A 25,840-nucleotide genomic window follows, 5' to 3' on the forward strand; every position below is an offset into this window, starting at 1 on the left:
TCAGGCGAAAAGGAAGTGATCAGACTTGGAAACGGACTCATTAAATTCCAGAGGACAGATTCACCCAACACACATTTAATTGGGACATTAATCACAGTTACTCACAGACACCCACTGTTAACCAAAGAGGTTTTTAACATTTCCAGACAAACTGATTTGCAATAACATAAGCAGGAGACAATTGAGGATGTGAAGAATTAGAAACTATTTCAATATCTCCATGGCGAAGTAGCAAATGAAGTTAGGATATCAAGAAAAAGGTCACTTAATCCTGTTTAACTGCATGCGAAGAATTTTAGCTCAAAGTGTTTGAAGGGGTTTGTGACTAATTTAGATCAGGAATCTTCTTCTTCCCTGGAACAGTCTGTTATATATTACAGAAGGAAAGGGAGTCATCAAAAATGTAGATTAGTGTAATATCTCTGCTCAGTGATATTCAAAAACATCCAAAATATTCATAAAACGAGCTAAATCTAAAATGTTAAAGTCAGGAATAATTGCCATTCAGTGCGAACCCAAAGCTGAGTAGCTGTTAACCTCGGGCATGAATTAATTTGTAATTATTAAACAGTTATGAGTAACAAAATGTAGTTTTTACCGCGATTAACATAATGTGCTTATCTCAAAACATTTTCAAGTTTTGATGTGTAGAATGACTTCCATGCACCTTTGATTGTATCCAAGCTGTCGTTAACCAGTATTAAGTATTAAACTGTGGTCTAATGAGCAATGATTGTATTAAAATAAACAATTAATCAGTCTATAATGATGCCAAGGCACTTGAAACACTAGTCGGCTGTCTGTTATTCTTTCACACTGATTACATGGAAATATTCAATGTATATTGTCAGGATTGATGTGCACACAAGACATGAAGGATGTGGTTTTGACACTTTTCAGTCTTTACATTAATTACATTGTATGTGCATTCATTATTTTGTGTTTCCAAATTTAGCTTCGGTGCTAAAAGACATGTAGAACATAAATGCGATGATTTCATTAGCAGTGATGGGATATCATCAGTGATTATAAATAACGCCGTTACTAACGGCATTACTTTTTCCAGTAACGTGTAATCTAATTGATTACTCTTCTCATCTTAATAACGCCGTTACCGTTACTGCCAAAAAATGCGGCGCGTTACTATAACTGATGAAGCTGTTTTTTGTTTTTTTCATCAGACCAACTAGATCTCTGCGCGAGAGGCAAATACTGGGCCTTTCTCAATCTGTGTTCTTGTCTGTACTTGTGTCCTTGTGTTCTTGTGAAACGTCATCTTTTGTGGCCCAAGTACTGTCCCAATACACAAGTTTGCATTTTGGCAAGAACAGTTAAAAATCCCGGATGTGTTCTTGACACGCCCATTTTACCAAGGATGCATCGGTTGGTAACTTGTGTTGACTTGACGGCAGAAATATCCCAGCATTCAATTCGGCATTCGAGGAAGGAGAGGCAGGTCAATACAGTATTTCGTTTTTCTACAATTACGTACACTATTTCATCACTAAATTCACTTCTGAGAACATTTGATGCGAGAAATCAACTGTGTAGATTTCAAATATTGGCATTTTTACGAAAATGTATGGCTAATCGAAAATGTGCTCAAACGTTTTCGGAAGTGAGAATCTCCATAAGCGCCTGCGGGTGTAACGTTAGCTATCGAGCCAACCGGCCAGTTTGCTCACAGACTCGTTTTTCCCCACAGCCAAGAGACCATTGCAGCCTGGCTGTTATCGTCAATAATTCTCGTTATGTTTGGGTACTGCAGACGGTGTCTGTGCGGGGGTATTATTGCGCAATACCAGCAAGAACACATCGTCTCAAACTGTCAGCAGCGTTCTGTGTGCTCGTTAGCTTGTGAGTTCATTCTTCCAAGAACAACTAGCAAGAGCGTTCTCCCCAAGAACACAAGTCCGTTCTTTGCATTCTTGGTTTTGAGAAACACCCACTTTTTTTTACTGTTCTTCCTTGGTTAGTGGGCAGAGCACGAGACAAGCGCATAAATGCTGACGATTGGCTGAGGTAGAGTAAAATGTCATTGTAAGCCAATCAGAGGTAGAGTTGGGCGGGTGTTCGAAAGCACGCATAGTAGTGATGGGCATTCGGCTCTTTTGACTCAGCTCACTGAAAAGAGCCGGCTCTTTTGGCTCACAAACGGCTCTTTAAATGACTTTGACTATAATATTTCAATTTTTATTACATAATTATTTAATTTCTATAGGCTAAATTTGTAAAAATAGAGTCGGCTCTTCAGATATGCGAGCCAGCTCCCGACGTTCACCTAAAAGAGCCGGCTCTTAGAGTAACTAACTCTTAGAATCGCGAACGACCCATCAAAAGCTCATTCGCGAACGAGTCGATCCATCATCACTAACGCTCATTCGCGAATGACCCATCATCACTAACAGCTAACGCTCATGAATTGCGAACGACCCATCATAACGCATAGTCGGACAGGACAGGACACACAATGAACAACACAAGCCAGTCAGTCAACGAGAGACAGGTATGGCGACGAGCTTAACAAGCTTAATTTAATTTTGCCCAGTTGTGGCCTGTTGAGGGGCAATAAATATCAAAAGTTCCAAAACATCTATTGTGTTATTTGCATTGATCCACTATATAAACATAATATCTACATACATGGCATTTGATTGGAGGCTAGTCTCACTTTGTCCCACAGCAACATTTTTTTTTTTTTAGATGTGTGTACAATGTTTCATGTTTCTGTTAATAATGTATTGTATTAAGTGTCCATTTTATTATAATATTCAGATTTATCATAAATAATTGAACCTGCACATGTATTGTAAGTTCCGTTAAAGAGGGGTAGAGGTGGGGTCACATTTGAGCATTTAAAATTTAATTTTACTTGAAAGTAACGCAATAGTTACTTTTTTAAGTAACTAGTTACTTTTAAAATTTGTAACTGAGTATCTAATTTAGTTACTTTTTGGCAGAAGTAACTAGTAACTGTAACTAATTACTTTTTAAAAGTAACTTGCCCAACACTGTTCATTAGCATACGATGACCAAATCACACACACACACATATATATATATATATATATATAGAGAGAGAGAGAGAGAGAGAGAGAGAGAGAGAGAGAGAGAGAGAGAGATGATTTCATTAGTAAACGATGACCAAATCACACCTAATATATATATATATATATATATAGAGAGAGAGAGAGAGAGAGACAGAGAGAGAGAGAGAGAGAGAGAGAGAGAGAGAGAGAGAGAGAGAGAGAGAGAGAGAGAGAGAGAGAGAGAGAGAGAGAGAGAGAGAGAGAGAGAATATTAAAGCATTCAAATAGAAACATAATATTAAAGTATGTATAAAATATTAAAGTATATTAAGTGTGGTTCTTCTTCAGAGGGAAATAAGGAATTTAAGAACATTGCTTTACAATGCTGTCATTTATATGGCATATATAGACACTTCCATTATTACCAAATTCTAACAGCATGCAACTGGAATAAGGCCATTTAGTTGATCCTTTCCATAAAAATATCCTTTTGCTTTTTATTTTTGAATTATTCATGGGAAATATTCATTAAAAATAAAAGAACACCACATGACCATAAAAATATCATGAGACACTGACGGTTTCCCTATACTGTTCGCAAGCACAGTAATGAATGAGCTGAACACTCTCATGCTTTTTTAAAAAGTGAAAACACACATGCACGAACGCACGCACACACCACACACACGTCACTGACATTGAAATAACCCGTGAGTAACATAACACTCTCCTAAATAAATCATTGCCTTTTAAATTGGCCTGTAATTGTAGCTGATTTAGATGACGCTTGAGCAGAGCATTTCGAGCAGGCCTATTAAGAAGCTCCATCACTGAGAGAAAATATTGTGCAAAGGAAAAGTAACCAAAATATTCTCCTAGCACTGTTGGTTAATTCTTTCTGGCAGTTGTGTGATATGTGTTGTATGACAGAATTGTCGACAGGTGTTGTGATGTTTCATGAGCGTCGCAAACAAAACAACCTTCTGTCTTTACTGCAACAACCTGCTGATGCCAATGTCGGGTTAGGAACAGATCAGCGTTTTTATGGAGGTTCAAAACGCTGTGTCAAGACAAGTAGCTGGTGATCACAGTAATGACTGTTAACAACAACTGTTAAATGCTTAAAAATCTAGATGAAAAGAACAATTTTTTGCAGTCTGACACTGTTATCATGATTCTTAAGCACATATTATTATAGTGTCATGCATTTCCTGTTTGTGTTCCTTGTGCTTTTATTTTGTAGTCTTTCAGTTTGTAGTTTGCCTTGTTTAGTTCCTGTTCTAGTTTTCCCTTGTAAGTCTCTGCTCAATGTTAGTCTGATTTTCCCTGTAAATAAGCCATGCACTGCGTACAAACCCGAATACTTCCCTATATGTGAAAAATTGTATGCCAAAAGCGTATAGTATGTCTGAATTCAATCTGAATATAATATTATATTATGTGATTATAGGCTGAAATATGACTGAAATATGAAATAAGACTGTTCAATCAAAAACATCTGTTGCTCCAGAGAATATTTAAATAACTCTGTGCTTTAAAGATACTTTAATGGAAGATGCAAACGCTATGCAATTAAACCAATTATTATATTCATCCATTAATAATACATATTAAATATGATCTTCAGTATCCAACTAGGCTTCACTAACACTAGCTTTCTTCTTCTCAATTGATCCAGCAATTCATAATCACAATAAAGTCTTTGTGAGTCAGTATTGATCTGTGTGAATGACTCCCATGAGCACCAGGGGCATTTAATTAGGTAACATCCCTCGAGGCATTCAGTTTCCTCAATCATATGAACACTCTTTATCATCCCAGTAATTTACAGAGAAATGAGACATTTTACACACTGTGATTAACGATGATGCTGTTTTTAATATGCAGGTTGGCATTTTCGCTTCTCGAGATCGTAAGAGCCAATAACCACCTCCACAGATTGCTACTCGTTTTTATTAAGAGTAGCTGAAAACTAAAGCAGAGACAAAAAATCATGTAAAGCCTGAAATCAGGAACAAAATGGTTTGCCTTCAGTCCTGTTAACTTTCAATTATCAAGCTCTTCAGTAAACAAGGCCGAGGCGAATAAACAGGCTAAATGAACATGACGTACTACAACACAGGAGGAACAAGTTTCCTTTCTCGGCTCAATGTGCCGGCAATAAACACAAGTGTCCCTGTGGGTTTGTCGTCAGTCGACTGAACTCTCGTGGTTAGGAAACATCTTTGGTCAAAAGCACAACTCTCCACATGCCTGTTAAAGCCCCGTCTATCTCAACATGAGCCGCACAGCGCCGGCACACGAGCCTGTCGTTTCAGTTTGAAGAACAGCGTTGCTAATGCTAGCAGAGCATCTGGCAGCTTCCTCATTTAGTTTGGTGGAAGAATAAAAATGACTGTCCAAAGTGAATGAATTTTAAAAAAGCAGCACCTAAATTCAATGTCTAAAAGTCCACCAGTGAAACTCAAACAGGGATTTGGCTTGAGAAATGAATCAGTTGGTTTGTAGCATCAAGAGTAGCTGCCAGTGACTGAATATGTCCTTCATTAAGGAGAATGAGCGAGTCTTTGAATCAAACAGAGAGGACCTTAGGGAGAGCAGTCGTTGCTGAAAGGACTAATGGCAGCTTGCAGCCTGTGGCACAATAAAGTCTCTTCTCTACCTCTACCGTTCTGTCTTTCCTCCTCTCACATGTGAGTTTCCAGCTAATGATGAAGCTCTGAAGGATCGACACAATGAGACCGCAGTGGAAACAGAGGTTTTCCCTCACTTTCTTATTATCCGCTATCGCAGTAACGGCTCAGTGGTCTCACCGCAGGTCTCATCTTGATGAGCTAAAGGCTTTTTCTTCACTAACGCCTTCGGGCTCAAATCAAGATCAAATATCTATCTCAAATGCCAATAAACAGAAAGTATGCATCTGCTGCTGATTGGCTAATTATCTGGGACTGATTCTGTCACGATTCTGCCATCATGTCCTTGTATTCTTCTAGTATTGTGGCAGGATCATGACAGACCCATGTTTTATGTACAAGCGCATGGTCTGTTGTTTGGGCCATGTGCTTGTGTTGTCTCGTCTTGTAACCCCGCCCCCTTGTTATCCTTGTTTAGTCATGATTGCCTTGTTAGCGTCACCTGTTCCCCTCGTTAGTTTCTTGGTATTTAATCCCCTTGTGTTTGCTGTCTTTTGTCTGTTCATTGCCTAATTTATGCTGAATTGGTCTGTGTTGCTATACCTTGCCATTTCTTACCCGTGAGTACCTAGTGTAGAGTCTTGTCTTTGTGAACGTTTATTTGAAGAATTGTCTAGTCTAGTCTGCCATCCATTCCTTGTCCTAGTGGTGTTTTGCCCCCTCGTGGATTTTGTTTTCCTGTTTTTTTCCAATAAACCCCCTGTTCGTTGCACTCTGTCTGTTTTGGGTTCATCTCCTTTCATCCACGTAACAGATTCCACTACAACTGCATATAAAATGGAGATTTAGCATAATACTGATTCCTTGTGTCTGGTGATGCAATTTTAATGAGCTTGGAAAGTGTTATGGATGGATAACAGATGATGTGAAATGAATGCTTTATGTATATATAAACTATCTAGATGGTCCTTTTGTATCATCCAAAAAAAATGTCTCGGCTAACCTAATCAACCGAGATGGGTGTTAAAACCAGGAATGAACAAGTCTTGCAACACTTTCATACAGATCTGTCAGTCGTGATGTAATCTTTTGAAATCCCAGGAAGATGAAGATCCATTTGCACTGATTTGCTCTTCTGTAACTTTAGGTAAAAGCCACCCTGTCTGTTCTTTGATGCCTATGATGCATTAAAACGAAGCTCATTTTGGTAAAATCGGGTTTTAGAAATTCCCAGTGTCATCCAAAAATGAGGCGTATTATTATTAAAAGTGCCCATAATGAAAAAGATGTAGGTCTAGTTTTGCAAAAGCGGGGGGAAATTAATCATTTTAAACAATAATTATTGAGCTTTCATGAAATAACAATGTATGGTACATTTAGTTAGTACAATTTATTTATATTTAGGGTTTAATTAACAAATTTTCACCATAGTGAGGTTCATAGAGATCTTGATATTTTTTGTGCTAAAAATCTAGACTTGGGCTCAATAGGCTTTTATACTCAAATGCCTGGTTTTGCAGACAGGGCTAACATTAAGCCAGGATTAAACCTTAAACATTGCTGGTGTGCATCTTGAGACAAAACAATGACACCAATACATTTTAAGATATGCCAGTGCAAGTTGCTTTCAGTTAAAACAGCTCAAACATGCATTTTAATCTGGGACTAGATTTAAGCCTTGTCTGTGAAACCGAGGGCAAGAGTTTTCCTCACCACTGTCACTTTGTGCTCTCTCACCGGTAGGTGAACGACCTCCTGAAATAATGTGACAGTTACTGAGAGAATAAAAAGCAGGACACAATAAGCCTGAATAGTCTAGGGGTTTCTGCAGGGGTGTGAAGGCTGTTAGATGGATCTCTAGTGCAGGTCTCAGACTCTCTGAATGATTCTGCATGTAACAAACTGAACCCACCTCGCCAGGTTGAAGACATCGTCGATCAGACCGGCCCTGTTGCCCACCGAGATGATCTGCCGCAGGAGAGAACAGCACAGACATTTACAATACAGCAGGAAGTGATGAGGAGAATGAGGAAACAGAAGGGGGGCAAGAAACACTTTGGATAAAACGGGAGGAGTCACAAAGACTGACAGTTGTGGAAGAAAGGAATACCTTTGGGTTGCTCATCAGCTGTTGAATGAGAAGTCTCCAGTTGTGGAGGTCGTAGTTCACTCGGAAGTATCCCGTTTGATTGATGTTGCCCAGCAACCACGTCTCGCCGCCCATGTGACCCACTCTGTGCCTCTCTATAAATACAGCAGTAAAAAAAGTTTGAATGACACTTCTGACAGTCACTGTAGCTCAACTCACATGCTTATAAGCAGAAACATGCGGCGCTAAATGATGCCTAGACGCTCACCGACAGATGTGAATATATTCAGATAACAGGAAGTTCATAACAAACAAAATGTATATAAAGCAATTAAACTGACCGCATTTCTAATGAAATATAAACCAGTCACTATAGTTCATATGGACTGATGTATTCTACCTGACAGTGAACTTGCAAATCTTTTTATGCATATCAAATTGTGAGCACATTTATCATCTTTGAAATGAACTCAGACCTGCACAGAAATATACACGAAGAGACGATGCATTCAGCATTTTGTATGTACAACATCTGTAATCTATTGTGTTTGCCACGTTCTCAACCTGTAATATTCCAGCCAGACCTTGTGCTTTTTCATGGCTTTTTCGAGCGCTCATGGACTCAATGGATTTGCAGTGTATCGTGATCCAGGAAGCATCCAACCGTCAGCGGCCAGATTTCAAGAGTCATGCGGTGAGTTAATGCATATAAAAGGGCTCTCTATGTTACAGTGTGTGTTTCTTTCAAGAGTCATTGTCTCCGGCTCGGTGTCATCTGCATTGTTGCCCTGCTGAGGGCCGTTTTTCATGGAAGGAGAGCAGAAAATGGAGGCTGTTAAATGGTCTCATAATCAGGGGAAATTTCAGCTCTGAGCCACATGGATCGCTCGCAGAGCAAATTCAATTCCGGCTCTTGGAATTTGACTCGCTGCGGCTCCGTCCAAAGAAAATCCGCCTCGTTCTCCCAAAGGAGAGGAATGTAATGGAATAGGATTGAATGTAATGATGGTGGACGTGTGGGTGCTGCAACAGTGTGGGAATCACAGAAGAATAGCATTGAAGTGTTTAGTAAAAAAATATTTACATAAATACAGAGCTGAATTAGTCACATTTAAATCCAATTTAAGAAAAACTTTTTTATTTGGTATCTGTCACTGGCTGGATTTCATGGGTCAAGGACATGAGACCATTTTTTTTTATCAGGTCTAAAAATGGGAAGTCAAAAATGTCAGGGTGATATTAAACTGTCCTGACATCATCACAATGAAGGAAAATCCTCATTAGAATATAATGTGACTGTCTGTGTCCATAAGCTAATAAAAGCACTTTGTATAATTGTACCTGTTTTATTGGCGACCCACATGATGGTCTCTGTTGATATGTGACTGGAGTTTCCCACTGCGAACGTCAGCGGTATCTGCCACTGAAAGCTGAAATGAGACAAAGAGAGAAATAACAGATGAAAAGCTTCTGTTTGATCCCAGGAGTTTAAATGTCACTGCCGGCCGCAGATACAAACTGTATGACGCGCATAATCTGACACTATATGGACGCCCACAATTTAATGGGATTGTGGGATACATTCGTGCAATATCCTCTCTGTCTCAACACTAGAGTGACAAAATCAGGAGTATCAGATGATTGTGAAGCTCAAAGAAAACCCAGCAGTGTCAAAGCTCAAAGAAATCAGCTTTCATTCTTTCCCAGAGTGCTTTGCTTTCTCTCTCTATCTCTCTCTCTGTCACACACACACAGCTGTGTATCACTCGTCACCCGATCGCTGTCATGTTCTGTGTCGCCACCTCATTTTGATGTCGATTCATCTGTGGCTCTAAAGCTTTCATGTGCTATTGTGTGTGTATGAACATTTCTAGGTATGAGAGCCTCTCCAGTCAAACTCTGTCTGACAGCTGTCACAGTGGATGGCCGTCCCTCTTTCAGCCTGTCAAAATGTCTGACACACACGTGGACGAGTTCTGCTGTCTGCCAGCGTAAATTACCCCAGACAACAAGAGTGCAGCTAAGCTGACCCAAAGCAATAAATACTGTAACATTATGAGATCTAATGTAAGACTGGATCATTTGAACACGCTCCAGACAAATATTTGAACTTTAGCTTTACCTTCCTCAGCTTTTTTTATGGGTTCACTGCATGTGCACTGGGAAATTCGGAAGATCACGGACAACAACAGTCAATTCTGTGTTATAGGTTTAATGTTCCAGCGCAGTCTCATCCCAAGACGTCATATAACTGACGTCTTGGGACGTCTTTTGACCATACGTCAATATCCGCCTTTTTAGGGTACCCTTAAACGTCGGTTAGATGACGTTATCGGATCCTAACTCTACCCCAGACCTAAACCTACCCCTAAACCTACCCCGTCACCTAACTGACGTTAAAGGTAAAGCGTCAGTTGTATGACGTCCCAGGATCGTCATAAACCGACGTTTAAGGGTACCCTAAAAAGGCGGATATTGACGTATGGTCAAAAGACGTCCCAAGACGTCAGTTATATGACTTCTTGGGATGAGACTGTGTTAAATGTTCTATTGCTATTTAATGTGTTTTCAAATGTCACCGGAGTGTGTGAAAAATGACCATATGTGACCATGGACCACAAAAGCAGTCTTATGTGTCAATTTTTTTTAAATTGAGATTTATACATCACATGAAAGTTGAATAAATAAGCTTTCCATTGATGTATGGTTTGTAAGGATAGGGCAATATTTGGCCGAGAGACAACTATTTGAAATCGGGATTCTGAGGGTGCAACAAAATCTAAATATTGAGAAAATCAACTTTAAAGGTTTCCATTTCTGTTGGCGATTGTGCTGCATCCACTTACAAAAATACAATTTTGATATATTTAAGGTAGGAAATTTACTAAATATCTTCATGGATCATGATCTTTACTTAATATCCTAATGATTTTTGGCATAAAAGAAAAATGTCATCGATAAATAAAAGAAAAGAAAGAAAAAAAACGATAATTTTGACCCATACAGTGTTTTGTTGGCAATTGCCACATATACCCGTGCAACTTAAGACTGGTTTTGTGGTCCAGGGTCACATATACTGTATACTTGAAGTTGAATGTCTAGTTATTGATCTTCAATTAAAAGTATAGTTAAATCAACAGATTGTTTATAACTAAAGAATATGTAAGTATGGTATTTAGGGTAAAAACGTCCCTTCTGTAGAGGCTAAACGCACATTAATTGACATGATAATAAATAGTTGGCTGGCTTTTTAATTTGTTGACAAGACATGGTTACATTCAAATGGTCGATATCATTATAAAGTTGGGTGTCTATCATATTTATAATGAAGCCATCATATTTAAAAATGCAATTTTACTTAAGGTGTGCCTTTAGCCCCATTATACTTTATTCAGTGCCTGATAACTTGATAAGAAATGACAGAACATCGCTTAATGGTGTTTTCATGTTTAATCATGAAAATGTGTTAATGAATGTCTTTTAAATTACACATCATTTTATCAAAGTTTATACACCATCCCTTCCTTTGGATAGCATGTTAACATCTTAGCTATCTTAGCTTAGCTTATGCCACTACAGTAACTTCTTAAGAAAAGCTCTTTTCATTGGCTAGAACAACAGATCATGATAAGCCGTCTTTTATCTTGAGACAACATGCTAAAAAACACTCTGACAAACACATAGCAACACCCTGGCAACCGTCAGAGCAGCCTAGCACTGTGGCAGTGAACTTTACACAGGCACGCACCACATATTCCTCATAAATGTCAACATTTAGTCATTAAATATGAGAAGAGCCGTCTGGATTATTCATGATGTCAGTCTTGGCTGTGGGGAAAGGGTTGGATCATTAAGGATTTGTGTTAGTTGGAAAACTGACAGGAACGGACACAAATCCTTTTCAGGCTGCTGGTGACTCACCTTCATTCATTCAGGAAAGATGTTTTATGTTATTTAATGTGTCTTAATTATGTCTGAACAAGCCTCAATGAGGGTTTTGTGAAAAGACAGACCGAAATCTCTGTTATAAACAATATGGGAACTCTTTACTTAAAGCCTTTATGTATAATGCATTATAAAGTAATTCATAATGTATGCTGTAATGCGGTATGTCTTTTCATAAATAACTGTAACCAAAGTTAAAATGCTGAAATTGGTTGTTTGTCTTGTGTTTTAATGCATTATACTTTTTTTAGGCGTAACATAATTATAACAATGTTGTTTTATAACTGTGGTTACAATTATTCATAAGTCCATACAATGCATTGTAAGGTGCATTACAAGGCATATTCAATGCATTAAATTACTTTTAAAATGCATTATTAAAAAAGGTTTAATTAAAGTGTTGCCAACAAGATTTTTAAAGGCAGCAGAAACTGCTGTAAACAGCAGACACTGGAGATGCTGGGATGAAAGTTTGTATCGCAGAGGATATAACTATAACACAGTTGAGAAGACATTATGCATAAGATGAGGCTATATGAAGCCTGCTGGGAAACAGTATTTAAACGCATATGTTTATAAGGAGACTATAGAGAGAGATTCTGCTGTAGAAGATGAGCGCTGATAACAATACTTATGAATTCCAGAGATAATAGAAGCATCTGTGTGTGTGTTCAAATGAAATCACACAGCTACATTTACATAAAACTGTGTTCATCAGTGGGATTGAACAAGAGAAGAAAGCAAAAGAAAATTAAAGTTCTCCACAGGCTGGTAATTTGGTTGCTCATGTTTGTTCATTTATGGAAGCGTCTGTTATCATCATCGTTATTTACATCCCTCAGGAACTTTGTGTTATGGCCCAGAGCTTTAGCTAAAGCACGAATGAAGAGTGCAGTCTCTGCAGCAGACGGGTAAAGTGTGTGAGAGATGACACATGTGGGCATCATTTAATGTTTTTGGAACAAACCCGTGTTTGTTATCTGGAGTTATAGATATTAGTCACTTGCTCTTAATGGACAATATTATATAAATGAAAGCACCATGAGAGGAAGTGCATTACAGTGATTTTACCATGGTCAGGAAGAGTTATGCACACATGTGAAACGGAGACCCTGGCGATGGCAGAAACAGAACTTAAAAAGGTACCAATTTAAAAAAAATAATAATAATAGCGTACAATAAATAAATAATGTAATATTTAGGACTTTTGACATGTTATGACAATGCTAAACATTTACTGCCACAATGATTGGGTTGTTATAAGGTGTTCCGAGTAGTTGCTATAGTATTTTTTTGGTTAAGCATTAAAAAAAAACTTCTATAGATTAATAATTCAGGCAAATTATAATTAGCAATATATGACAGAGAAATGCCTGAGCCTTCAACACTATATCACCACTGTAAAAGAGTAACAGATCTGGATGTGTCTACATTTAAAATTCACTGTGATTAACACACTATCCTCTCTCTGCTCATGGGTTTTGAGGTCTCAGTCTCACTGTCTCTCTGTGCGGGTGTGATAATATATCAGGCTCTCTTCAGGGACCGCTGGCTTTTTCAATCTATAATGAGTCACTGGGGGCTTTTTGTGGCTCAACATGTGTGATACTGTAAATCCTAAAAAACACTTTTATCCCGCACTGAAGAGAAGAAAAAATACAAGTGTCTTCATTTGAAACCTTCCATGGATGTCCACACAGGCTGGAGTTTGTGTTGAGCTTGAGCTATAGACTTGCTTTAGACTTTCAATCAATCATCCAGCGACGGTTTGAAACCACTGGGACCGTGAGGAACATGAGGATGTTTTGCGGTATGAGTTAGAAAAGAAAGACTGTGATGTGCAGGGTATTGAGGAAAACTGTATATATTTATTTATTATGTGCACAGATTTATTTTATTTATTTTACCATTACACTTTTTTTATGTACAGCAAAGAAATTTAACCATTCGTTACTTTTATATTGTTGCTGTGGATTTTCCCTGCTATGAAAGACACTTTAGATCTACAGTTTTTTCTATGTTCACAGTTAAAGTTTCATTGTATTTCAGATGTTTTGCTCTGTTAACTGTCTGTACTCATTCCAGTGATGTCACATGATTGCATTACTGCACTGTGTGTGCAACGTTTCCAAGTGCAAACCGACTGTAAACTGCCTAGTATTTGTGTTTTCTGCACTTTGAATTATTATAGTGATACTGATTTTTCGCTTATATTCTTCACTGTAACAGTGGTGCTTGACAGATTTATTGCCAGGTTCTTGATGATATTCTCTTATTGTGGGTATCTGATCGTCACAATGTGAACCTGAACCTCCAATAACAAGTTTTTACGCAGTTTCACACCAACCTCACATACTCAGATCCACCTCGGGACTGTAAATAATTCACAGGAGTAACTGCACATATCCAACACAGTCAAGCCTGCAATGGGAAAATTAATTTGTGCCTTCAAGCGCTAATAAGTTGTTTATATTCTCTATGACATCACCTCAGCACAAAACCTGTGCTGTGAAAAATCCAAACAGAAGTCAGGTAAGATACGAGTGTGAAGGTGTTAATGAAGTCTGGAGCTGAAACGTTGCTTTTTACACTGGATCTGCAAACTCCTTTGATGATTTCAGATTCCAGGTGTGTTGAAGGACAGCGTCCCCATTTCAGGTATAAACTTCACTTGTCTAATATTTACATTTATGTCCACTTTCTAATGACTTGTTAAATTTTACTAACTTGAGGTTTTATAATTGAGAGGAAATCTGTGACCTATGAGCTAACTGCTAATACGCTAACAAGCTGATGTAAACAATCAGATTAGCTGTAGCTGTGACAATTTCAAATAAATATTTAGCATTAAATACATTACAAGATCTTTACAAAACCCTAACTTTGTAAAAACAAGCGGAAATGTTTATAATGCTAGCATGCTAGGCTTCCACAGTAAATGCATTACTATAAACACGTTTTCATTCTTTTTACAAACTGAAGGTCGAGTCAAAATTAATTACTGGGTAATAAATAACAGACCAAATATGATGTAAATACAGCTGCTGTTGTTTATAACCCAAAAATATTACTTTAATGCACATTTGAAAGAAGATGTGGATTAGTGTCATGAAGTTGAAGGAGAGAACCCAAACGCAGACGATATGCAGACACTCAAGGTTTATTACGACACAAAACAGAAAACAAAACCCACGAGGGGGCAAAACAGGACTGGAAATAGTATACCTTGACTAAGACAAGATGACAAATTAAGACTCTGACTTGACAGGAAACAAACAACAAAACAAACTCACAATTCTCATTAAACTGGATACAGATGAACCACTCACAGAGATCAACACGCAATGTTTGACAATGTACCGACACAGGACAGCAAACACAAGGGGATAAAATAGGGGAACACTAATGACAAAGACAGGTGAAGCAGACTAGACAATAATGACGAGACGAGGATAACAAGGGGGCGGGGTAACGTAACGAGACAACACAAGCACATGGCTGAAAACACAAGACCATGTGCTTGCACACAAAACATGATTCTGTCATGATCCTGCCTCAAGACTAGAAAATCAAGGACACGAGGGCAGAATCATGACAATTAGCATATCAAGTGTGGCTCTTTGCTAGCTGGATTATGAAGCTGCTTCAAGAATATCAAAGTGTCTCATAAAAGCCAGCATGTGTTTCAAGTACAACGGTGTGGAAGAAATATCATTTTTCTGTTGAGTTTGGACATCTCCAGACAGACTCTGGACCCTCTATGAACTTTAATGAGATGGCAGTGGACATGAAACACACAGAAGGAGTGTGAAATACATTCAGACTGACCTTCTCTGTTTTCCTTTTGTTGCAGCCAATGTTTCTGTCAGCACATTTTGCTAGGCTGGCTTAAAGCCTCAAGTGAGGTGTTACACTGCATTTACAAAGGTGCCAAATCCCCCTGCATTCTGGCAGGTTGTCTGGTACTCAGCTGAACACCCGCCTGAGGGGCAAAGCAGGAAAGAGACGCCCCCTACTCGCAACACAGCTTTGCTATTGATTCCTGGAGCAGCTCTGCTTCTGAACGCCTCCGCAGAAGACCGCAGCGCTCAGAAAACACGTTCATGTAGGAGGAGACGTTCAAAGCAAGGTGGCTTTGTCTGCTCTGAACAAATGAACTCACGAAAGAGGCGGACAAACACATTTCTACCTGTATGTTTCATATTTATGACATTAGATGGCTTATGGAGAGCTAGCCTAGCCGTGCAGAATGAAGATAAATCTGATGCTTTTATGATTCCAGAAATTATGCTTTTATCTCACTATATTTATTACTATCTCCTATTTCTAACTAATAGATTCAACTTTTTACCACCTTTAGTCAAAAAGCAACCACAATAATATTTCCAATAGATTACAAGCTAAGAAATGTTTTCTCATGTCCTGAAATTGCAGGTGTTTGACATTGATATTGTACTCACCTTGAGAAACGTTATTATCACTATCTAAATGGCAATACTGATTAACAACCCTCACCACACAGACTCAAACTGACAGTTCAGAAATACAATTCAATTCTTAAATCAATTCTAACAGTGTCTGATCTAAAACAAAAGGAGGATTTCTAAAACGGATCAGTGGCGGTATTGAATTATTCATCTCACACTAACAAAGAATTAAACTAATTTATCTGCCAGTGACACATGCAGTTTTCTGTGACAATGCAGACGGGTGCCAAACAGCATGTGGCGGTGACGGGTTAGCGTAAATCACTAATAATAAATGAAATGCTCAGTTAATAGCAGCTTGATATTGTGTGCATGAACATGATGTGAGATCTAATTCATACAAATACTCTTTACACTGTCCTACTAAAGGAAAAAAAACATCAGAAACCAGCCTAAGAAGGTTTGCTGGTATTAGCTGACTGACTTGGTTTCTATTGAAGACCATCAAACATTGTAGGCTGGATTAAGCTGTTTCTTTTAGTAGGAGTGATAAAAGGCAGACAAGATGTGCTAGGCAGTAAACTGTTCACATCCTTTGGATAAGTGAGGAAATCCTCTGGGTTTTCATGCTCTTGTGGGGCGCTAGGCTAGTCTTTATCTGTCTAGCTCTGCTCATAATCTCCATATGGTCTATTCTTCTGTATTTCTTCCAAAATATCTTAAAGTTTAATCTTATTTTGAATCAAAATGGTTTCTTCTCTTCAGCTGCAGAACAACTGTAGGATCATTTTCTCTCTGAGCTTGATCTGATCACAGGAAACTATCAGAGCATCACTGTGTGGGATTTTTACATTATTCAGCATTGCAGTGTTCAGCAAACATACAGGCCTCTGCGTATTATGGTGGATTTTCTGCACTGAATTATGAGCTCATGGAGAATCAGAGGTTAGTTGACTGATGGTGTTTCATTTTCATGCAACAACCTGTTGTAAACAATAGCACATTTGGCATATTTGAGATATAGCACATTTGACATATAGCACATTCGACATATAGCACATTTGAGATATAGCACACTACCTTTTGTTGAACAGCTCAGGATTCTGGATCTTGGCGTCCGTGTCGTAGACAAAGTGCTCTTGGGAGATGGTGACACTATTGTCAAGACTGTCGTTCTTGCTGATGGTGACGACAGGGTAGCCCATCTGCAGGGTCCAGCGGTCCATGACCTGCGTGATGTTGATGTCCTTTCCCTCCCGCTGCAAGGCCTGTGACACAAAATATCACACATCAAGCATTGAAGGGCATGTAATGGCGAGTAGAAGGTGAACATAGATTGTGTCTGATAGTGTCAGTTGAGTGGAAGTGAGTTGTGTTGGTGGGCTTTATGTTTAGGGACCACCTAATGAAACATATTTATAAATTAATTCAGATCTGATGGCTTTAATGGGTTCTTATGCACATATTTGGGCTGATTCAGGTTTTCTTTGTCTTGCAAAACTAAAATGGATGTAAATAAAAATCCATTTAGGACTTTTAATTAAAAACTCTTAGTGAATAGAAAGGTGATTAAAATTCACTGTTCTTTTACACCGCACATGGAGGAACATTACAAGGCAATTTCCAGTTATCTAACCTCTCTATACAAGAGCAACGCCTGTAAAAGAGTAAAAATAGATTTATAAGTCTGATTTCTTCAGAGGAAGCTTCTCCTCATTTTTATAGTAGTAAAACATAAAATTGGATCTCACGGCTCATTAATGAGGAAAGCTCGTAATGTGACTAAGTTTTGTCCCTGGAGGAAATATACTGCATACACGTTTTCTACTTACTCTTTGAAAATGCTTATATAAATGACTCGTATGAATTGTTTTCAAAAGCTCTCTGTGTGTATGAGGAACTTTCCAATGCTTTATGAACCTTTTCACCTTGAGCTGGTGTCTCGATTTTGAAAACAATGATATGAAGGGTAGGTGACTGCAAATCATTGGACAAACCTTGAGAAAAATGTATGTAAAAAGAAAAAATATTAAATGGTTCTCCATATACATCAAATATTGTAAAAAGTTTGATCAAGGAAGCTTTGAAACAAAAAACTTGATGTCTGTAGTACTTACAACAATCCCAGAATACACTGCCAATGGAGTGGAGCGAAATATTGACTATAAATACATAGTTCACGAGTTCACACTTACAAATAATTCGATTTGACAGAGTAAAAGAGGGGATGGCCTCCAAGCTCAGAATTTGGCCCGAACCCAGAGTACTCCCCCATATCCCCGGGTGGGATAGGAACTAGCTGAGACTGAGAGCAGGAGTCGAGGTGGCGGAGGGATGCAGAAAAGACTGTCGAGGAACGAAGGTGAGTCGACTATATATATATAGCCCTCCAATCTTACTCCAATCGTAGATCATTTGATCTGCTCCTCTGGAACTTTGTTAATAAAACATCATATTTCATTCAGAACAGAAATGGACTATTTTACTTAGTGTCTGTGTGTGTTGTGTATTTTTAAGGTTATTAGAGTATCATGTTTTTAGCAACATGATAACATCAAATTCTACTGGAATCAATCGTGAGCCAAGCCTTCTATGTGTTTCATATAAAGAGTATTTGTGTATCAATGTGTATCATTATTTTGAGGTTTCATTTCATTCCTGGTGCAGCTGCGTCTGTATCCGCAGTAGACTAGGTTTGGATCAGAGAGAATGTCATTGGCTCTACAGATATTTCCAATCATTTCCATTCACGGCATCATAGGTGCAGCATTTCTTATTTACTGGAGCCGATCAGTAATTGTTTATGAAATTAGTTGTAACCGTTGGAGAGCTACAGTGTTTCTGCAGCAGCACTGAGTCAGTGTGTTGTGGAGACCCATGGGACTGGAAGAGAAATGTGGCGGCAGAAACAAAGTGCTCTGTCAGGCTCTCTTGCATTCTGCAAACTTCAGCTTGACTAGATCAGTCGAGCATGTGAACCTCCCTTCTCTAGTGTAACTGGGACACTCTTGCTTATAGCAATTGATTATGACCATTGTGAGTATTAACTAACTAAGCTTGTATGAGATGACTTTAATTGATTAGTGTCTAGGATAGTATATAGAAAATGTTAAAGGGGTCCAATTATGCCCTTTTACGAAGTCTTGATTTTGTTTTTAGGGTATACAAGAATATGCTTTCATGCTTGATTGTCCAAAAAACACATTATTTTATGTATTCTCTGTCAAAACAGTGTGTCTTTGACATAGCGATAACACTGTCTTCTCTAATGCAGCTCAACCAGGCCTTGCACCTTTTTATCACATATTCCGTGGGCGTGGATTATTTAAATAAGTAACATTGTGACTTCACAAGATCCAGAAAAAAGCACTGCAAACGAGTCATTCATTGTAGTTCTTGTAAAGTGAATTCTGTTAAATAAAATATCTCCCTTTCGTGGACTTTGAGCTTTGTAACCCTGCAGAACTTTTTTTATGCTCAAACACTAACATTACACACTAACCAAGTTGAAAAAGTGAACCCCTTTAAGTGAAACCGGACAACTCCTCACATCTGTCGATGACTCACAGTTTGTTTACCATGTGAATACAGAAGAAGAGGCTCTGCAGAGGCTGATGACAGCAGCTGATGTTCCTACATTATGAATCATTTTCTGTAGGACGCTTTCAGGAAGCTACTGTACCTTTGCCCTGGTGAAAATAATTAAAGGAAGTGTAGGCCGGTCCGGCGATGTGTCGTGAGCTTGACAAAGGGCTTTGTGGGCGCTTAGCACTGCCAGATTATTGCAGCAAATTGGATTTCATGAATAGCTAATGAACACAGCACATATCAGTATTCATTAGATGATGGGCTGTCACGGACTGTTAATGTACCAAAATTTGACAGTGCCTCACAAACACGGTCAGTGAGAGGATACGAGGGTCCTGGTGACATGAATTCACCTTTAAATCCTTTCTGTTCTGAAAGAGAAAATGAAGAAGCGGGCGCCCATCAGCCGACACTTAGGAGAGTGATGTGAATGACAAAACGCTTCATACGATGCTGATAGCTGCTAAATGTCCTGCTGTTCCATTACAAACTATAATAACTTTGAGATTACGCTTGAAAGTAATCTCATTAAAGTCATGACACTTTGTGAGATGAGCGCTTAGAGGACTTGCTGAGAGTCGTTTGACTTTAAAAGTACATCTCAGTGCTGATGACTTGAACCCAACGCTCAACTTCACTGTGATTATAGATGGCCAGCTGTTTCACTCGCTCTTACTCAGTGTCTTAAGCTTTTTATGTCCTCATCTATTTCTTAAAAAGCTTAAATCTTACATATTAGATAGATAAGGTTTTATATTAAGTCTGTATTATTTACAACTGCACTGCACAGGTGTGTTAGCATATTAGCATTATGTAGCGCCACACCACCAGCCTCAATTCATTTTGTTATCTTAGCCATTACATCCGTTTCATCAATTAGATTACAGATTACTTGATACCTCCTCCGTCCATGAAGGTAAATGAGGCGTATAGAAATGGCATATAAGAAACAAAATTGTAATACTAGCACTTGTTTTGCATGTGTGTGATTAAATGTATTCAGGTTTTATTGTGATTTATTGTTGAAGCTTTGCATTAGCATTAGCATTGCAACTTTAGTTGTCCTGTTAACCAAACTGAAGGGATTATGGGAAATGAAGTTTGCCATTAAAATATGGTTGCTAAACCTTCTGTGGTACTAGAAAATATGGAGAAATTGAAGCAGCGAATCCCAGGAAACATACCTGTCAGTGTTTTTGTCAGGAGGGGGGCAGTCATGCTAAACCCAATAAATACTGTATTTTTGAGACCTGAGTGACACACCTAAAAGGTGAATTTTCTTTCAACGGTGGATACTTTCTAGATTTTCCTTGGGTTATTCTTGGCTACACCTGAGCTGAAGGGCAGATGCTCATGTTTAATCTGAGAGACTCATCAGGCTTGTCAGCAATTATGTGACACTTCACTAAGCTGGTCTGATAAGATTCGAGTAATTTATAAGTTAATTAAAACCACCAGAATCAGCAGCGGCAAGACTTCAAAATCAGTATCTGTGAACATTTGCATTTAGCAGGTTACAGTGATCAGATTTCTGGATCAATATGTGACCCTCCCCTGTGGAAAACTTTTCATATTAAGTGAAACCTCAAGTTTAAAAGCAAGAATATCAAACGCAACCCAGCCTGTGCATCAAACTCCTTCCAATGTGGCATTTCTATAAAACCCTTATGTGTTGATGTGAGTAGGTGGTGTATTGGCATGAATTGTGAGCCACTGATGATATGCAGTTATATAATGGCCTCTGACCTACATGTCTATGCAGCGCATGAATCTCTGAACACCTGCCTGCAGGAGACGCTCTGGGTGAATTTAAGTAGGTTGAACACATATAATTTCACTCGTCAGCTCGCCGCTCATTGACCCCATCGATGATTCCCACTCGTGGATGGAGGTCTCACACCCAGAAGATGCTTAAGATCTTACCTCTGAGAATTTGTTCCACAAGTCATCTCGCGCCGCGTTCCCATACATGTGCGTCATCAAGTAATCCTGCAAACAGACAGAGACGGAGATCAATATTGGAAGAGAAATAAATTGGACTTGGACAGGAATTGTGAACTTGGGAAACGAAATAAGCCAAAACAATAACATTACTAATCCGCTCAATTCAAGCTGAACATATGCAAATTAGCAGCAGATGTTTGGGTGTGATTGGGTGTCAGTTCAAGGGAGGACCATAAGGAGGCCAATTAGAGGCTGATTATGTTGTTCAAGTCGATGCTGCATCAGCGTGTCACAGAATGAGTAACATACAAATCAGCAACACAATTTTACAGGAGTTTCTTTCAACACAATGCTAAAGTTATCCATATTAAAATAAACACCCTGGGTTATGAAAAAATAATGGGGGAAAATCATTAATTCATTCAGTGACTAAAAACTTAAATACTCTTACAAAGAAGTACTATGACGATATCTGATATCCATATTCACACAACAAACCGAAAATGTATTTACATGATACCCATGTACAACTTGCTATTACCTAAATTTAGTAAACATGGTACTTTTTAAGTGAACATTTATAAAGAAGTAAAAAGTGAGCTTTGTGAATAAACACCTCACCATAAGTCAGCAAAGTAAATACAAGTACTTCAACATCAATCACAGACAAATGTGCAAAGTGGATGTAATGTCTGTAATGTTGTATATTACTGAAGCTAAGACACTGGTGGGTGTTCATTTCACTGCTAAAAGACTTCAATCTGTTAAACAGAGGCAGGGCTTGTGCCAAACGCTACATTATCAGTGTGTCTGTTCTGCCCTGCAGTCTCAGTCATACAGGTGGTGGGCGACATGAAGAAGGACTCTGATCCTAGAGAGCACATTTACATTCATCTGATAAGAACATCTGGTGGGAAGCCTTTTCCCTGCTGTGCGAGATTCATCGATAACTCTCAAGTGACCGTGAGCGATAAACCCGTCAACTGTAATCCTCTTCCTGTTGCTGGAGTCAAGAGCACATGCTGACATAAAATAGCATGTTCTCTGTTAATTCTGGGGTATGTGACATACAATGGGCTGATTTCGAACTTCCTTTATACTGCTTTAAAGGGATAATTCTCTCATTTTCCAAACTTCTGTGGAATACAGTCTTGTGTTCTGAAGTCATAAGAGAGCTTTGTGTGATGAAAAGACCAAAACAAGTCAGATTTACACAGTTAAATGCCAGCACTCAATACCATTAAACACACTCAATACTATTGGCTTTTGAGTGTATTGTGATGCACCAGGTTTGAAAGATTCAATGAGATCTTAGTGAAGATTTAATGTGGATAATCAAAGACTATAAATATGGATTTGGAAATGACATGAGCATAGGCAGATTTTATTTTAGGGTGAACTTGTCCTTTAATAAGGTAATTATTTTAGACTTTGTTTCATGAATCAAATCAAAGGGGGCACTTGTTGAAATGTGGATAGGCGTCATGCCGAGAGGTTTGAGCAAATTGCATTGGGATCCTGAAAGCGTGACCCAGTCCAGCTGGCCTCCATCGCTCTACATGCTCTGCTGAGCTCTCAGAGAGGCTGGGATTTGAGTCTGGAGCAGATCCAGATTCATGTTACCATCCTGATGAATCTGTATTAAACCAGTGCAATTCCTTCCTTCCTCTCTCTCTCTCTCTCTCTCTCTCTCTCTCTCTCTCTCTCTCTCTCTCTCTCTCTCCTCCATCATTGACCTGAAGAGAAGTGACCATGTGGCCCCATCTCTCCTCTGAGAGTGCTGTCAGAGTGTCGTCATTATTTGGATGTGTGTGTTTATACTCTAAATAAATCTAATAAATTATACAGAAGCCAGTTTGAATTCATTGATTTAAAACAATAAAATGCATGGGAAACTGCACCACTTGTTGAATAAACTTTTGTTTCATAACTTGAAACAAAATAATGCACCTAGAGAAAATTATATTTTTATTTTAAATATAACATTTTTGGCATTCAAAATTAATACAATTATAATGAAATATGTACATAATCTATATATGGTTTTATAATGTGCGAATTTTTTGTGCCTTAAATTTATCTTTTTGTGATTGTATAAAGATGCTGAATTGCATATTTGACCGTTGTCCCTGCATTCGGCAGGTATAAATTGGCTGCTGAATGAGATTTTCGCAGTATGAAATACCCATTCTGCTCATTTGCATACATTTGCATAGCAGCGAGGGACCACCCAGAGCCATTTTATGTTTGTGATGACATTTTCCAGTCTGCTTGGCCTATAAGTGTGTATTTTAATGACCGTGTTGCTACCCACCACTGTTTAATGACCAAAACACTCTTATAGACGGGAAAGAGAGAAAAACACACACATACAGCGTTCCTCATGCATGATAGTTTACTAGCACTAACCGTCTATCAATTACAGAGACTGGTGTTGCTATAAGCTAAGCTAATGTGACACTGTAATGAGAATAAACAATACATATAACAGACAAATAATGGGAATTTTTAATTTGGAGACAATATTTGATAAATATATTTATAATTACTCTATCCTACATCTTGTGAATTTTATTCAATGTTACAAAGAACTCTGGGGCTGTCTTTAGCCAAACTACCCTATTTTAGTAGCGGGCATAATGTTGCTCTACCTTTCAGAAAAGCCTGTACTATACTTATATGTTGTACTTGTGATGCCGAAAAGTCCGTCTAGTTAGACAGATCAGATCTAAAGATACACTTCATAACTCAACAGATTCCAGTGGGATGGTTGTGTGTGTAATTAACTTAATGTAATTAGCAAAGGCTAGTTACTCTTCTGACACTCTTCAGGACAGAATAATATCCTGAACGTCCCTTCATCAGATATTATAACCACATTCAGTTATGGTTCCTCATTCTGCAAAGCCAAATTACTTACCAAGGGAGACAAAAGATTGATCGCTTTCGATATGTAAATCCCCCGGAGCTAAAACACAAGTTTTCTGTGAGAGCCTTCACCACAACAGTCAAAGCAGATCATAAATAATTCATTATTCATCCTTCTAAATGAGTTCCCTCAAAAGTAATACAAGAAGAAATATGTCTACAATTTTCCTGCATATGAAAGTCATTTTGAGGCAATGGAGGTAGATTGTTGTCTGAGGTGTTGTGTTTACCTGTTCTTCCCATCAATCACACAGAGACAGACAGAGATACTGAAAGTTCCCATAAGAGAGAGAGACAGAAAACAGCAATAATGAGGCGGAACAGCCAAGCCAGAAGGGGCTGCTGGGAGAAGAAGAGGAAGATGGGAAAAATGGATCTTCTCTGTCTTCAGGAATGTTGGGAAATTGAATCGAGGAGTATCTGGCTATTTCATCTGTATTCAGAAAGAATTATTAACCCACAATATCCGCAGGGATCTGATGGACTGTCATTCTCCAAGTCAGGATCCCGTTGAGAGCGAAAAACAGGACTATGAAGCACTGAATCCAGGGAAGAAGCTTCCCGCTGTTCCACATCACATCCAGAGGATGAAGATGGACTGTAACATGCTGAAGTTTATTTCTCCAGGGTAGTAGCGCACTTGTCCTCTGCTATTCACAGGTCAAGCATTTCACATTTCCAGCCGGAATGAATATTTCCTACATCCCATAATATGATCCATCTGAAAGTGGCTTTAAAAGCGATGGGCAGTGTGTGTAAATGAGACGGGAACGCTTCATCACTCCAGCAGCTGTATGAGCCTGAGAACCATTCAGACTTCATTTATGACTCCCACTTTTCTTTTATAAGAGACATTCATACGCCCGCCTCACCAGCCCATCCACCATTTACCAATAAAGACGCCCTCATCCTCACAGTCAGAGAGAGAGAGAGAGAGAGAGAGAGAGAGAGATTTTTTTATTTTAAAAAAAGCCAAAACAATTTTATTCCACACAATCAATTCCAAAAAAATCCCACACTATACACCTCAAATTAAAAAAAAGAGAAAAATATAAATCCCCTTTCATCACAGCACAGAAAATATTTTTGTAGCACCACTGCATTTCAAAAGATGTCATATCATTCATTTATTTATAATACTTAGTCAACAACAAATTTAAATAGACACATAATCTCTTGGCCAAGTCTATTCTCTATTCTATTTTTCCTGCTTATATAGATTCCAAGTTTTGCTTGATCAATTACAAAGTTGATCAT

The 25,840-nt window shown here is 38.5% G+C and overlaps 1 protein-coding gene across 1 annotated transcript in view; it reads right to left on the reverse strand.

Annotated features, from left to right (window-relative positions):
* The window catches only part of LOC130082681 (thyrotropin-releasing hormone-degrading ectoenzyme-like), a 134,008-nt gene that overhangs the window by 17,586 nt on the left and 90,582 nt on the right, over positions 1-25,840 (reverse strand). The window contains exons 8-12 of the mRNA XM_056247514.1: positions 21,635-21,700; positions 17,204-17,391; positions 9,093-9,181; positions 7,773-7,906; positions 7,575-7,630 (exon numbers count right to left, since the gene is read on the reverse strand). Coding sequence (XP_056103489.1) covers positions 7,575-7,630; positions 7,773-7,906; positions 9,093-9,181; positions 17,204-17,391; positions 21,635-21,700 — 533 coding nt within the window. The remainder of the gene's footprint in view (positions 1-7,574; positions 7,631-7,772; positions 7,907-9,092; positions 9,182-17,203; positions 17,392-21,634; positions 21,701-25,840) is intronic.

The sequence above is a fragment of the Rhinichthys klamathensis genome, unplaced genomic scaffold (assembly GCF_029890125.1).
Source record: "Rhinichthys klamathensis goyatoka isolate OS25496 unplaced genomic scaffold, OSU_Roscu_1.1 h1tg000048l_1, whole genome shotgun sequence".
Taxonomy (NCBI): Eukaryota; Metazoa; Chordata; class Actinopteri; order Cypriniformes; family Leuciscidae; genus Rhinichthys; species Rhinichthys klamathensis.